The sequence below is a fragment of the Rhagoletis zephyria genome, unplaced genomic scaffold (assembly GCF_001687245.7).
Source record: "Rhagoletis zephyria isolate East Lansing unplaced genomic scaffold, Rhagoletis_zephyria_1.1 Rzeph_scaffold_00952, whole genome shotgun sequence".
Lineage (NCBI taxonomy): Eukaryota > Metazoa > Arthropoda > Insecta > Diptera > Tephritidae > Rhagoletis > Rhagoletis zephyria.
Window position 1 is genome coordinate 1 of NW_016158036.1, and position 12,038 is coordinate 12,038.

At 36.1% G+C, this 12,038-nt stretch overlaps 2 protein-coding genes across 2 annotated transcripts; one reads left to right on the top strand and one right to left on the bottom strand.

The window, feature by feature from the left end:
• Positions 1-1,582: 1,582 nt before the first annotated feature.
• On the top strand, positions 1,583-2,708 carry LOC108362169 (phospholipase A1-like). Its single transcript, XM_017615039.1, has 2 exons — positions 1,583-1,673; positions 1,741-2,708. The coding sequence occupies exons 1-2, from the start codon at positions 1,634-1,636 to the stop codon at positions 2,706-2,708; spliced, it is 1,008 nt and encodes a 335-aa protein (XP_017470528.1). The 5' UTR covers positions 1,583-1,633.
• Positions 2,709-4,467: 1,759 nt separating this feature from the next.
• Positions 4,468-5,204, bottom strand: LOC108362170 (phospholipase A1-like; the record flags this gene model as incomplete). The annotated part of the gene is made up of 1 exon (XM_017615040.1): positions 4,468-5,204. A coding segment is annotated over one exon (594 nt), but the record flags the coding sequence as incomplete, so codon positions are not given.
• Positions 5,205-12,038: the final 6,834 nt, after the last annotated feature.

Genomic DNA, 12,038 nt, shown 5'->3' on the forward strand with positions numbered 1-12,038 from the left:
CAGGAGCCCAAGAATTACCCTTAAAACGGCCACAGGAACTTAAAAAGACCAACTGGTCCCCAACTGGGCCGAAGGTAATTAGTTTCCGACTAGTCCCAAACTGGTTCCGAACTGGTTCCCAACTGGATCCCGGACGGATCCCGGACTGGTCCCCGCCTGGTTACCAACTGGTCCCAAAGTGGTTACAAACTGGTCCACCTATACCTCAAGTGGTCCACAAGTCACTTCACTTACAAAGCATTCGATTTAGTTGACAATAGTCACATGCATTTACATATGTATGTACATACAAACGAGCACCAATTAATTTTATTTAAAGAAATGGCGTGTCGTCTATTTCCGGTGTAGCAAACGTAGTACATAGGGCGACATCTAGATGTCATCTACCTCGCCCTATTCACTATGCTTTTTTAAAGGAGCTTTTCAAAGCTTTGCTTTGGTGTCGGAACACTACATTGAAAGTTTCGGGATCCACAACATTGAAAGTTTCTGGAACACAACATTGCAAGTTGATAAAAGCGTTGTAATAATTACCGTTAGGTGGACATTTATCAATTACGGTGCCGGAACTATTTTTTAGCACCTGTCTATTTTTCCACCAAACCATAGCACACTTTCTCAAAGTAATGTTGTTTGGCAGAATAAACTTAGGAGGGCTGAATAGACTTACATATGTATGTATTTATTTTACTTTTTAACATAGAATAGCGTATCTGCTGTAATTGTCAGTAGTAACAAGATCAATAATGCCTTATTAGCTGGTCTAACGACTTACCAAAATACCAGTGTAGTTAATCGAACAGCTGGAGTCACTGATTTTACTACAATTTGTTTATCAAAATTTAATGGGGTTGGATAAAGCTGTCATGACATTAAGAAGTATTTTCGACAACCCGCGCACAAGTAATTATTCATTTTTTATAACGACATACATATTTACATGTTTTGATGGTTTAATTGCTTGTCGCAACGTCGAACTTAAGTACAACTATATACATATGAGTCTACATACTTGTACTATTTTCTTCTCCAACAAATTGATGCAAACATAGGGCTCCTTAGAAAGCAAAAGGCTTTGTGATAACAAAACATATATATATATATATATATATACAGATTGGCGCTTACACATATGTTAGTGTTTGGCCGAGCTTCTCCTCCAAATTGTGGCGTGCGCCTTGAAGTTGTCACACAAAGCGGAGGGACCTACAGTTTTACGCCGACTCCGAACGGCGATTGAATTTTTATGAGAAGCTGCTTTTCATGGCAGAAATACACTCGGGGTTTGCCATTGCCTGCCGAGGGACGACCGCTGTTAAGAAAAAACCTTTTTTCTATATTTTTTGCGATGTTGCTTTGATCAGGGCTTGAACCGAGGCGTTGCGGAGTGCATCGAGCTATTTTAATTTGTCACATGATGGTTCTTTTTTCCATACTTGATGAAGTGATAATATACGCGTACCTTTGAGTACTGCAGACCCCATCTGGTCAGATGTAAAATAAGTGCCTCTTATGTATAACTACATATTTGTGTATATGTAAATGTAAATTGGCTAAGTGATATTTTTGTATAAAAATCGGCGCTACCAGCCCTTCGATTATATTGCTAATTTGGTAAATAAACAGAGTAGCCATGAAAGCAGTGATCATTCTATTACTCGCAGTTGCTTCAGGTGAGTAATCTACTTTCAAAATATGTGCGTTTACTTTGAACACAAAATATTCCTTCGTATCTTATAGTTGTGGCCATATCCATTGACGAGGATAGCCAATCCGGTGAAGATGGCTGGTATGTGCCCCAACTCGACGGATCCTTCAACTGGATGACGGTGGCCGAATCCGAAGATTTAACCGGTCGTAAGTCCGCCACTTCGGGTTTTTTCTACTTGTACACCAACGAGAACCCAACCACCCCAGATACTTTGGTTACCGGAAATGTACAATCGTTGAAAGCTTCGCATTTTCACAATAGTTATCCCACTAAATTCATTATTCATGGATGGCAATCCAGCTCCGATTCTGACTTGAACCCACAAATCCGTGATGCTTTCTTGTCCAAGGGTAAATACAACATTATTTCTGTAGATTGGAGCGACAAATCGCACTCTCTCAATTACGCTTCCTCGAAAAGCCATGTTCCCGAGGTTGGTAAACAGGTTGCTGCCATGATTGACTTCTTGTACAAGGAAGGTGGTCTATCTTTTGACACACTGCATGTAATCGGTCACAGTTTGGGTGCTCACATCTCTGGGTTTGCAGGCAAAAATGTACAAAATGGACGTATTCAACAGATTACCGGCTTGGACCCTGCATTGCCGTTGTTCAGTTATGATAAACCAGCTGAACGTTTGAATGAAGATGATGCCGACTATGTTGAATCTATTCAGACGTGTGGTGGTCTTTTGGGTTTCTTGAAGCCAATTGGCAAAGCTGCCTTTTATCCCAACGGTGGTAAGAGTCAACCCGGTTGTGGTTTGGATGTTTCCGGTTCGTGTGCTCACGGACGCTCATGGTTATACTATGCTGAAGCTGTTTCCAATAATGATTTTCCATCGGTGAAGTGTGAAAACTATAAAAATGCTATCAAGAATTCATGTGGTAGCACTTATTCCTCAATTCGTATGGCCGCCCCAAATAACATTGCCAGTGCCTTCGACCATTTTTATGTGCCCGTAAACAAGAAGATCCCATATGGTATAGGTCAGTAAGGCCATAAGAATTTGGTCTGATATTCTGAATTCACGAAAACAAACTGATACGATTAGTTATACTTGTACTGGCTAATATAAATAAAACAAAATTGATTTCACTCCATTGATATCCTTGATTTTTATTTATTTATTTTTCAAAATAATTTGCTCACTAACCATTAGTGTGACTTTATCTTGTAGCAGAAGGTTTTATCGGAATCCTTTTCGTCAGATTACATTTATTTAAGCTTGCAATAAAAGTTATGAAATATATGTTATGTAGTTTTAAAGTAAAGCTAGAAAATTAACTTTAAAAACTAGAGATCACAGCGTTAGTAGACTATATACCTGCATTGTCCAGAGATTAGACTTTAACCGTTTGTCGGTTTGGACCAACGGTCCAAACTCCACAGAGCCCGTTAAGCTCACGGATTAATTTATGCCTTAATCATTGCCATGAAATGCAAGCATTTCAGTACCAAAGGCAGTGTCGGTCGGACACACTAACCACCTTGGTGAGGCCGAAACCTACCTAAAGTCTCTGCCATTCTGTGGGTCCCGGCACCCGGTTGCAATGCAACTCCACATCGAACCCTTGCGAGTTTTCCCGCATTCGGGTATTAAACTACAGCCTCCGCGATACTCGCCGAAGGGCCGGACCTCTCTGAACAGACTGGAGTAGTGCTCGCCAGCCAGACTTGCTTGACCAGCTCGAGTCACGTAACCTACTAACTATACCAGAATACACTTGCTGTTTACCACAAAATTTACACCGTGTTTTGCAACGTTTTCCACGTATACAACATTCTCCACATTTCCAACATTTTGCAACAGTTTTAAACATTTTTCAACATTTTCATCCAGCTCGACTCGCCCCTCTCACAAGACTTATCCACCCCAGGATGTCCCGTCCGGCGTGAAAATCGACTTTCAACCCTTGTTCGAGTCACTTGACTCACCTCGTTCATTCTGCTCGTCTCGCTAACCCCAGATGTCTTACTGGCCTTACTGGGGAGCGCTTTCCAGCCCGGGTGGACAATAGGCATGGAATCGCTCCTTTTTTGGTTTTCTACACCCGCTCGAGTAGCTTGACGAGCCACATTCTTCCTTGCAAATCTTACCAGCCGTACGATCTTACATGTGCATCTAGCCTGTCTTTTGGCCTTGTTCGTCTCACTGGCTGTGCTTATCTATCCAACGAACACACTCCAGGGGCATCTGTTCGCCCGCGGTACCTTTTTTAAAGTCTTTGGCATGACTTTCGAAAGCCAATTGAGCCTCCAACCGACTCAGGATTGGTAGCCTTTGACTGGGGTACCTGGGATTGTGACACCCGTAGCCTCGCAAACGCGAAACCCTCCTGGGTTTGTTGGTACGGTAATCTCCACATAGGAATCTGTGTAAGCACATATCCTACACAGATTCCCATGCGGAGCATCCCTGTTAGTTCATACTGACATGGACCACATAAGTTCTGGCCCCACGACAAGGTCACCAACTTGCCAGATTGATTGTTGAGACAGGGGGGTTTCTTTAAAACTCTTTCATTTGGATGTAGGCAGCTAAAACCATTAAATTTTGTTACCGGTTTACTATCAATAATACACTCGAGTTAAAATCATTTAGATCGGTGCTTTATAAGACATATCTTCCATACCACTGATTGTTCAGATATCAGTTTTTTTTTTATATAACTCCTCAATCTGTGTACGCAGTGAATATAAACATTTTGTTTAGCTCGCAAAAAACTAATTTCAAATGCAGCAATCGGTTGAAGTAAAATTTTCTGATGTTCATGAAAGGTATGAAGCCTTCAGCATAGCGAAGACAGCACTGCCCTCACTTGTTTTTTATTTAGAAAGAGTTCAAACATATGTACATATTCATAATTTATGATTTCTAAATATCCTGCAGCCAATCTTATTGACCCTTACCGTAAGGGGATTGGTTATTTACTGGTACATAGAATTCACCAAAAGCATTGACAAAGTTGCTGGGTGCTGCCATGCGAACCGAAGAATAAGTGCTACCACAAGACTTTGCTACAGCCGCCTCATAATCTTCACATTTTACGGAGGCGAAGTTATTATTGGCAACAGCTTCAGCATAGTACATCCATGAGCGTCCATGGGCACACGAACCGACAATATCCAGTCGACAACCAGGCTGACTTTTTCCACCGTTGGGGTAGAAAGCACTTTTACCAATTGGCTTCAAGAAACCCAAAAGACCACCATTCGTCTGAATAGATTCGACATAGTCGGCATCATTTTGGTTCAGACGACTAGAGGAATCATCATAACTGAACATGGGCAGAGCAGGATCCAAGCCGGTAATTTGACTAATACGTCCATTTTGTACATTTTTGCCGGTAAACCCAGAGATGTGAGCACCCAAACTGTGACCGATCACTTGCAATGTCTCGAAAGATAGACCACCTTCCTTGTACAAAAAGTCTATCAAGCCAGCAACTTGCTTACCTACACCGGGAACATGCTGTACCGCGGCGGCATACTGGANCACCGGATTGCCTATCGTCATCAATAGGAATGGCTACAGCTGTAAGAAACGAAGAGAAGGAGTCGTGGAAAATGTTTTACGTAGTATTATCATTGTTTTGGACATAGAATAACATACCTGCTGCAACTGCGAGTAGTAGCACGATCACTGCTTTCATGGCTGCTCTGATGATTTACCAATTTGCCAATATAATGGAACTGTTGAAATCACCGATTTTTATACCAAAATTTCACTTTGCCAATTTTAGCGAAATTTGCTCGTACTAGTGACGAAGGCCATGACACAAGCCTTAAATTTAAATTTATGGCTATAAATTAGATAGTTATCGTAACATTAAAATATATTAAGAAAGTATTTAACACATTCCATGGAGCTGATATCTTATTATTTATAAATATAACAATTCTAATCATACTCGCAAATAATAAAACTCTCAAATTTTTATACTTTTTACTTTCCTGGATTAATATATGTAGAAAATAATTATCGCTAGGTGGACATTTGTAAATTACGGTGCCGGAACTATTTTTTAACACATGTATATTTTTCCACTATGAAATCAACATTTATACCAAACTATATATATAGCACACTTTATTAATTGTATGTATTTATTTTACTCTTTAACATAGAATAGCGTATCTGCTGTACCTGTCAGTAGTAACAAGATCAATAATGCCTTATTAGCTTGTCTAACCACTGGGGTCACTGATTTTACTAAATAAATCATAAAAATATATGGGATCATGACATTTTTTATAACGACATACATATCTACATACATAGGTGTGTATTGCATATCTTATCATAATTATTTAGACCCAAAGGTAGTAGTTAAAAAATTAGAATTTTTGATGACGGTGTTACGCATTTTCATCCATACATGTAAAAAAAATTGTCGAACATTTGAGGGATTCACAAGACGTGTTAAGCGTGGTAATGCTTTTTTGATCGTAAAATAACGGTTAATACTTTTATAGGCAATTCGTAACTTCACCAGAAAAGGTTTTTAAACTATTTAATCGTAAATGTGTTATTGGCTCTTATTTTATAGGGAAATCTTTTAAAACGCTTTTAACCGTTGTTTTACATAGAAAAATTTTAAGACTTTAAGACATTGCGACGCTTAACACGAATTGTGAATGCCTTAAATGTTTTGCGTGTGTATGGAAAAAAATTCGTAACATCGTCAGCAAAAAAATTATCAAAAATCATAATTTATTAACTATTACCTGTGGGTTTAAATAATTATGATAAGATATGTAATACATAAATATGTCGTTGTAAAAAAATAATATCAATTGTGCGAATGGCGTCGGAAACAACATGTTCATCATGATAGCTTTATCCAATGCCATATATTTTTAAGGCATTACTTTACAAACACGCGAATTGTGAATCCCCTAATTGTAATTGTTGGGAAGAAAGTGCGTAACACCGTCAGCAAAAACAAATTATCAAAAATAAACGGAATTTTTTAGCAACTTCAAACATGCAATTTATTACACTAACAGGCCAATTTGGGCTAAGACAGTTGCAAGTATTTTGTGTTTTAAAAGATTTTGTTTGTTTTCGAACGAAAGTCTTACAAAAAAGCCAACTTTCGTGGTGAAAAGCTCTTTTGGCATGCCATTCGAGGGATCCGAGGTTCGAGTACTCGCGCGGCAGATTTAACTTAAATTTTCTATTGATTTTAAGAATTTATTATTTTAAAAAGAAAACTTTTTTTTATTTGATTTTCTTGTAATTTTTAGATTTTATTGTTTAAAAAATGTTCAATATATTTAATTTAATTTTTAGAAACTTATTTTATCTATTTTTGTTTTTTTGTAACTTAAAATTTGAAATATATTTTTTTTTAATACAAAGATTTTATTTAAAATTTTTTTTTTCATTTCATTTAGTTTTCAGAAACGTGTTTAATTTATTTTAAATTCAAAATTTTTAAACATAAATCTTTTTTTTATTGTGCCGTTATAATATTTACTTTTTAGCAATGTTTTTTTGAGCTTTGTACCACGATTTCTAGAAAAAGAAGTCTGATGAGATGTGATTAACTTCTACNTCTTTTTTTTATTGTGCCGTTATAATATTTACTTTTTAGCAATGTTTTTTGAGCTTTGTACCACGATTTCTAGAAAAAGCATACATATAACACGGTGTCAGTAACGTCGATAACGATGTTTAACCGGGGATTAGTGTCAACCAGGCTTTGAGCAACCGGCCCTAAGACTTTGTTGTTTATTCCAATTTTTCTCACAAACAAATCGTGGTACAAAGCTAAAAAAAAACATTGCTAAATAGTTAATTTTTTTACATTTAATTTTCTTTAAATTTTTAGACTTTTTTATTTTAGCCTTAAATACCAATCATCTCGTGGTGACGAGGTTTTTCAAATACGAGTCGGGTTACCTAGCTGCTTTAATTTTGTTTAACTGCCCAGTTATGGCTAATTTAGTTTTATCTTTGATAAGGCATGAACCAAATTTCAGATTAAACTCGATTTCTAAATTTGAAGAGAATCGAAGCTTTTTCGAAAGAGAAAATAATATAATTAAGCCGTTTCATGAAAAAGAACTTACCTTTCGTAGGTATTCTTTATATATAGGAAAATAAATTTAATTTTGTATCAATGCAAAATGTTTTTTCTTTCATTTAACGTACTCGGAAAAGGTTGTTTGAATAAATTTTGGAAATGTGGCAACTCCATTGCAAAATGCTTTCAAACTAATTTGGTGTAAATATATAAGTTAGCGGCTCTCTTCAAAAATATTTTGGACACAAATTTGCTTTAACTTCTTTCCTTAGACGCCCGCATTATAATTTTTCATTTAATTTCACTCATTAAATTGAACTGGAACTGGTGGCAACCCCTTCACATTTTTTTTTTATAAATACACCTTCAATAGTATTTTAGAAATTTAGCTATTTTAAACCTCTCTCGCTTGGCAATCATAATAAAATATTTTATTTAACTTCTCAAATTCAATTGATTCTTCATCTCTAAATAGCTGGCCACTCTTATCACAAATATTTTCGAATTTAAGCTTTCTTAAACCTTTTACATTTGGCACACATATTCAAATATTTAATTTGATTTCATTAAATTTATTTGAATTTCTAAACATGTGGCAACACTCTTCAAAAATATTTTCGAAATTAACCTTTCTCTCTTTTGATAACCATACAAAAAAAATATTGTATTTAACTTATTAATTAAATTGGTTTTGGATTTCTAAACAGGCTGTACTACAGGTGGTACCTACTCAAAAATATTTTCGAAATAAATCTTTCTAAACCTCTCTCGTTTTATACCCAAACGAAATATTGAAATTAACTTGTTATTAAATAGGTTTTGAATTTCTAAACATTTGGCAACCATCTTCAAAAGGTTTTCAAAACAAGTTTTCTTAAACTTCTCGTCTCTCTTAAAAATATCGAAAAAAAAGCTTTCTTAGACCTCTCATTTGATACCCATATAAACATATTTCCTTTAACTGGTTAATTAACTTTTTATCTTTTTGAACAGATGCCAAACCCTCTTCAAAATTATTTCCAACTAAATTGTTTTAGAATGCCTTTCGTTTGATACGCACATCATTGTAATATTTTATTTAAACTATTAGTTAATTGATTATAATTTTTTAAAAAGATGGCAAGTCTCCTAAAAAATATCCTATGTGTTAAACCACGTCATGAGCTATTTGTGTGCCAAATTGTCACTCACAAACCTTCACATTTATGTACATATAATATTAGTAGGATTAATGAACATAAAAACAAACAAAAGAGAAGTAGTCAAAACTGGTCAAAATATTCCATTTCTAATTAGCTAACAACCGGTGTACATATGCACAGATTTAATGATTTATTAACGAAAGTATGTAGGTATTAAACTGTCAAGCAATGAGTCTTATTATATCAATGAAAAAAGCGCCGAAAACATATTTTTGATTACCGAAGGCAATATATTTGTTCGTCGCATGACGACAATGCTAGTGTATGGCTTTTGCTTACAATTTTTCCATTTTATGCTCAAACATTGATTTGTAGGGATTTCTGGTTCAATGTAAAATACCTTATTACACCGTGCGACAGTAAATTTTACACACACAACATTTTAGATATTCGCGAAACCATGGACCAAATATATATAGTAAAACTGCGTTTTTAGTGTTTTTATCTCTGATGTAAGGATTTTTAACCGACTTCACAAAAAGGAGAAGGTTAGTCGGAATATTTTTTTTTTGTGTGTACGTTACCGCATAACTTTTGACCACGTTAACCGATTTCGATAATTCTTTTTTCATCGGAAAGGTGGTACCTCAAGGGTGGTCCCATACTAATTTTCCGATAATTGGATCGTGAAGAAATTAACGATAATCTTAAATTTTTATACATATGAGAATTGAAGTGGGTTTTGTTTTTTCGATTAAAAATTACTTTGAAATTTTAAAAATATAATTACTTCAAAAAAGTATTAAAAATGCACAGTATGACTATCAAATTAAAGAGAAAATTCTGTAGAATTACGCCCGACTACATTTTTTGGTGCATAAAGACGATTAGGTATTGAAAATGTCCTTTTAACATTTTATCATTGAATATCCTTATATTATTATATTATTTTCAAAAAAATTATATGGTAAATAAGTTAATTATTCACTCGACCACATCCTTCGAACTTTATTCGCTTAAAAAAATAAATTCAATTTTTCGTAGAAATGGTATACAAATTTTGAAAGTCGATATTTTTCGATCGGAAACCTTTGTTTCTCTTCAGGAGACTTTCAATACTAATATAAATTGTTTATTTAACCATTTTCTAACATGGACAATTTTTATGGCGCCAAAAAACAAATTATAATTAAAAAATGGTAAAATAAATAATTGGACATTATTATTGGAAGTCTCCTCAAGATAAACAGTTTTCTGATTGAAAAATATAGATTTTCAAGAATTCTATACCATTTCCACGAAAAAAGTTTTTCCCATATAAAATACATGGAAAACTTTGAGCGCTTTGAGCGACCTCTAAATATTTTTTTACTAAAAGAGCGTGCATCGGGTTATTACCGTTTCGATTTTAGTAATGCATTTCAAATGTACCTCAATTTTTATTTGAAATGTCAGTTCGGAAATGAAAGCGACATGCTAAAGAGAACAAAGGCTGTAAGAACTCTAATAACTGCTACCGGCGAAATTGTATATGTATCTTTAATCAACGACGCCCCAGTCAACGTCCAACCAAACTACTATGAGAAAATTCAGCAAAGAATTTCTTGACTGAAGACCAACAACGATGTTGGAGCTGATGTCTTTATAGCTGAGCTATTTCAGTACAACGACGAGGACGTCATAAGATAGATACATGCATCATCAAAATTTTAGTGAGCTCTAACCAGACTACATGAAGGTTGGCCCTCTGTGTGCGATAACTACCGCGTGACAACATATATAAAGTCTTAACTGGTGCATTGTGTGAAAAACTAAAGCTCTTAGATAGATATGTATAAGATGCGCAATGATACTTAAGGGTATATTGGCAGCACTTTTGTTGAAAGTAACAGCCTTTTTATCGATCTCCAACAATAGCCCACGGAATGACCGGCTAGAGTGATATCGTCAGATAAATTTTTAAAGCATTCGTCGTCGTTCGATACAGATAATAATGACGTAAGCTCCTCGTAGATACCACTATAAGGTATGGAGGAAACGGCCTGTGTTTTCTGGTGCCTTCTGCAAATGCCATAGTATTTAACTAGAAGGTGTATCTTTGGTCGAGTCACGGATGCGGTACAGATAGTTTGATTAGGTTCCTATTTAGTTTGTGCAAGTGACCCTATATTCCGCGATGTGATGATTCTCAGATTCTCATTTGGGAGATTGACTGGAATAATTTTAAGCTACATATATGTATCTCCTATGTAAGCGCCTTGCCTGTCGTATTTCTATTGTTGTTGTTGATGTAGCTGCTACTCAACCCTGTTTGGAATAGATAAATGCTTCAATTGTTGTCGCGAAGCTCAACTTATGGTAGACCCAACAAACGTGCTCTTTGGACGGCTCGTGATCCTGCTGATCGCCGCCAGTGTTGTTCTCTCATTGCTGGTTTTTTCATTTCTGGGATCCTTAATTGTATTTGAACATATTGCTAGGCAGCACTTAGACCCAATTAACCCATGATCATCGAACAGATTAGACCTTATCAGTGTGTCTTTAGAACCGGTAAATTCCCCCTCTACGAAGCTGGGTAAAAATTTGGTTAAGCAAAAACCACCAGATCAGTCAGATTTGGGATGGACTTATCGAAATCGTTCGACTCCTACTGTGTGATAGATTTTATTTAATGCTGAGAACTTAATTGCTCAATTCGCTTATATCAAAGACAAATCAACTGATTTAGCTCTACGGTGTATGGTAAGTAAGATCGAAAGCATCTTTGAGGCCAAGGAGATTGCTCTGCAAACCTTTTTGGACATTGATGCTTAGATTCATTTACTGTGCGCTGGATCGATGTTATGCTTCGTGAATGCGAAATCACCTCGTCCTTCGGTAGCACTCAAGTGAAGATCAGACCCGTGATAGGCTGACCGCAGGGAGGGGTTCTTCCCCCTTGCTCTGGCCACTTGTAGTTGACGACTTTTTAATCAGATTGCATAAGTATGTGTCTTCATCCTTTGTGACTGTCCAGCATCGACTACCCAGGCCCTTTTAGCATTGATTAAGGAAGCCAGATTGTCTTGGGCATTCTGGGGTAGGGACACTCTTTAGAGTTAAATATGGAAGCTACCTTCCCGCGAAAATCGGTTTAGGTACAAAAAAGTC

Excerpts from the sequence above, each read along its gene's own strand:
- LOC108362169 (XM_017615039.1), top strand. The coding sequence starts at position 1,634 with ATGAAAGCAGTGATCATTCTATTACTCGCAGTTGCTTCAG. Across the intron at positions 1,674-1,740 it reads ATTACTCGCAGTTGCTTCAG|TTGTGGCCATATCCATTGAC; the intron begins GTGAGTAATCTA and ends CGTATCTTATAG.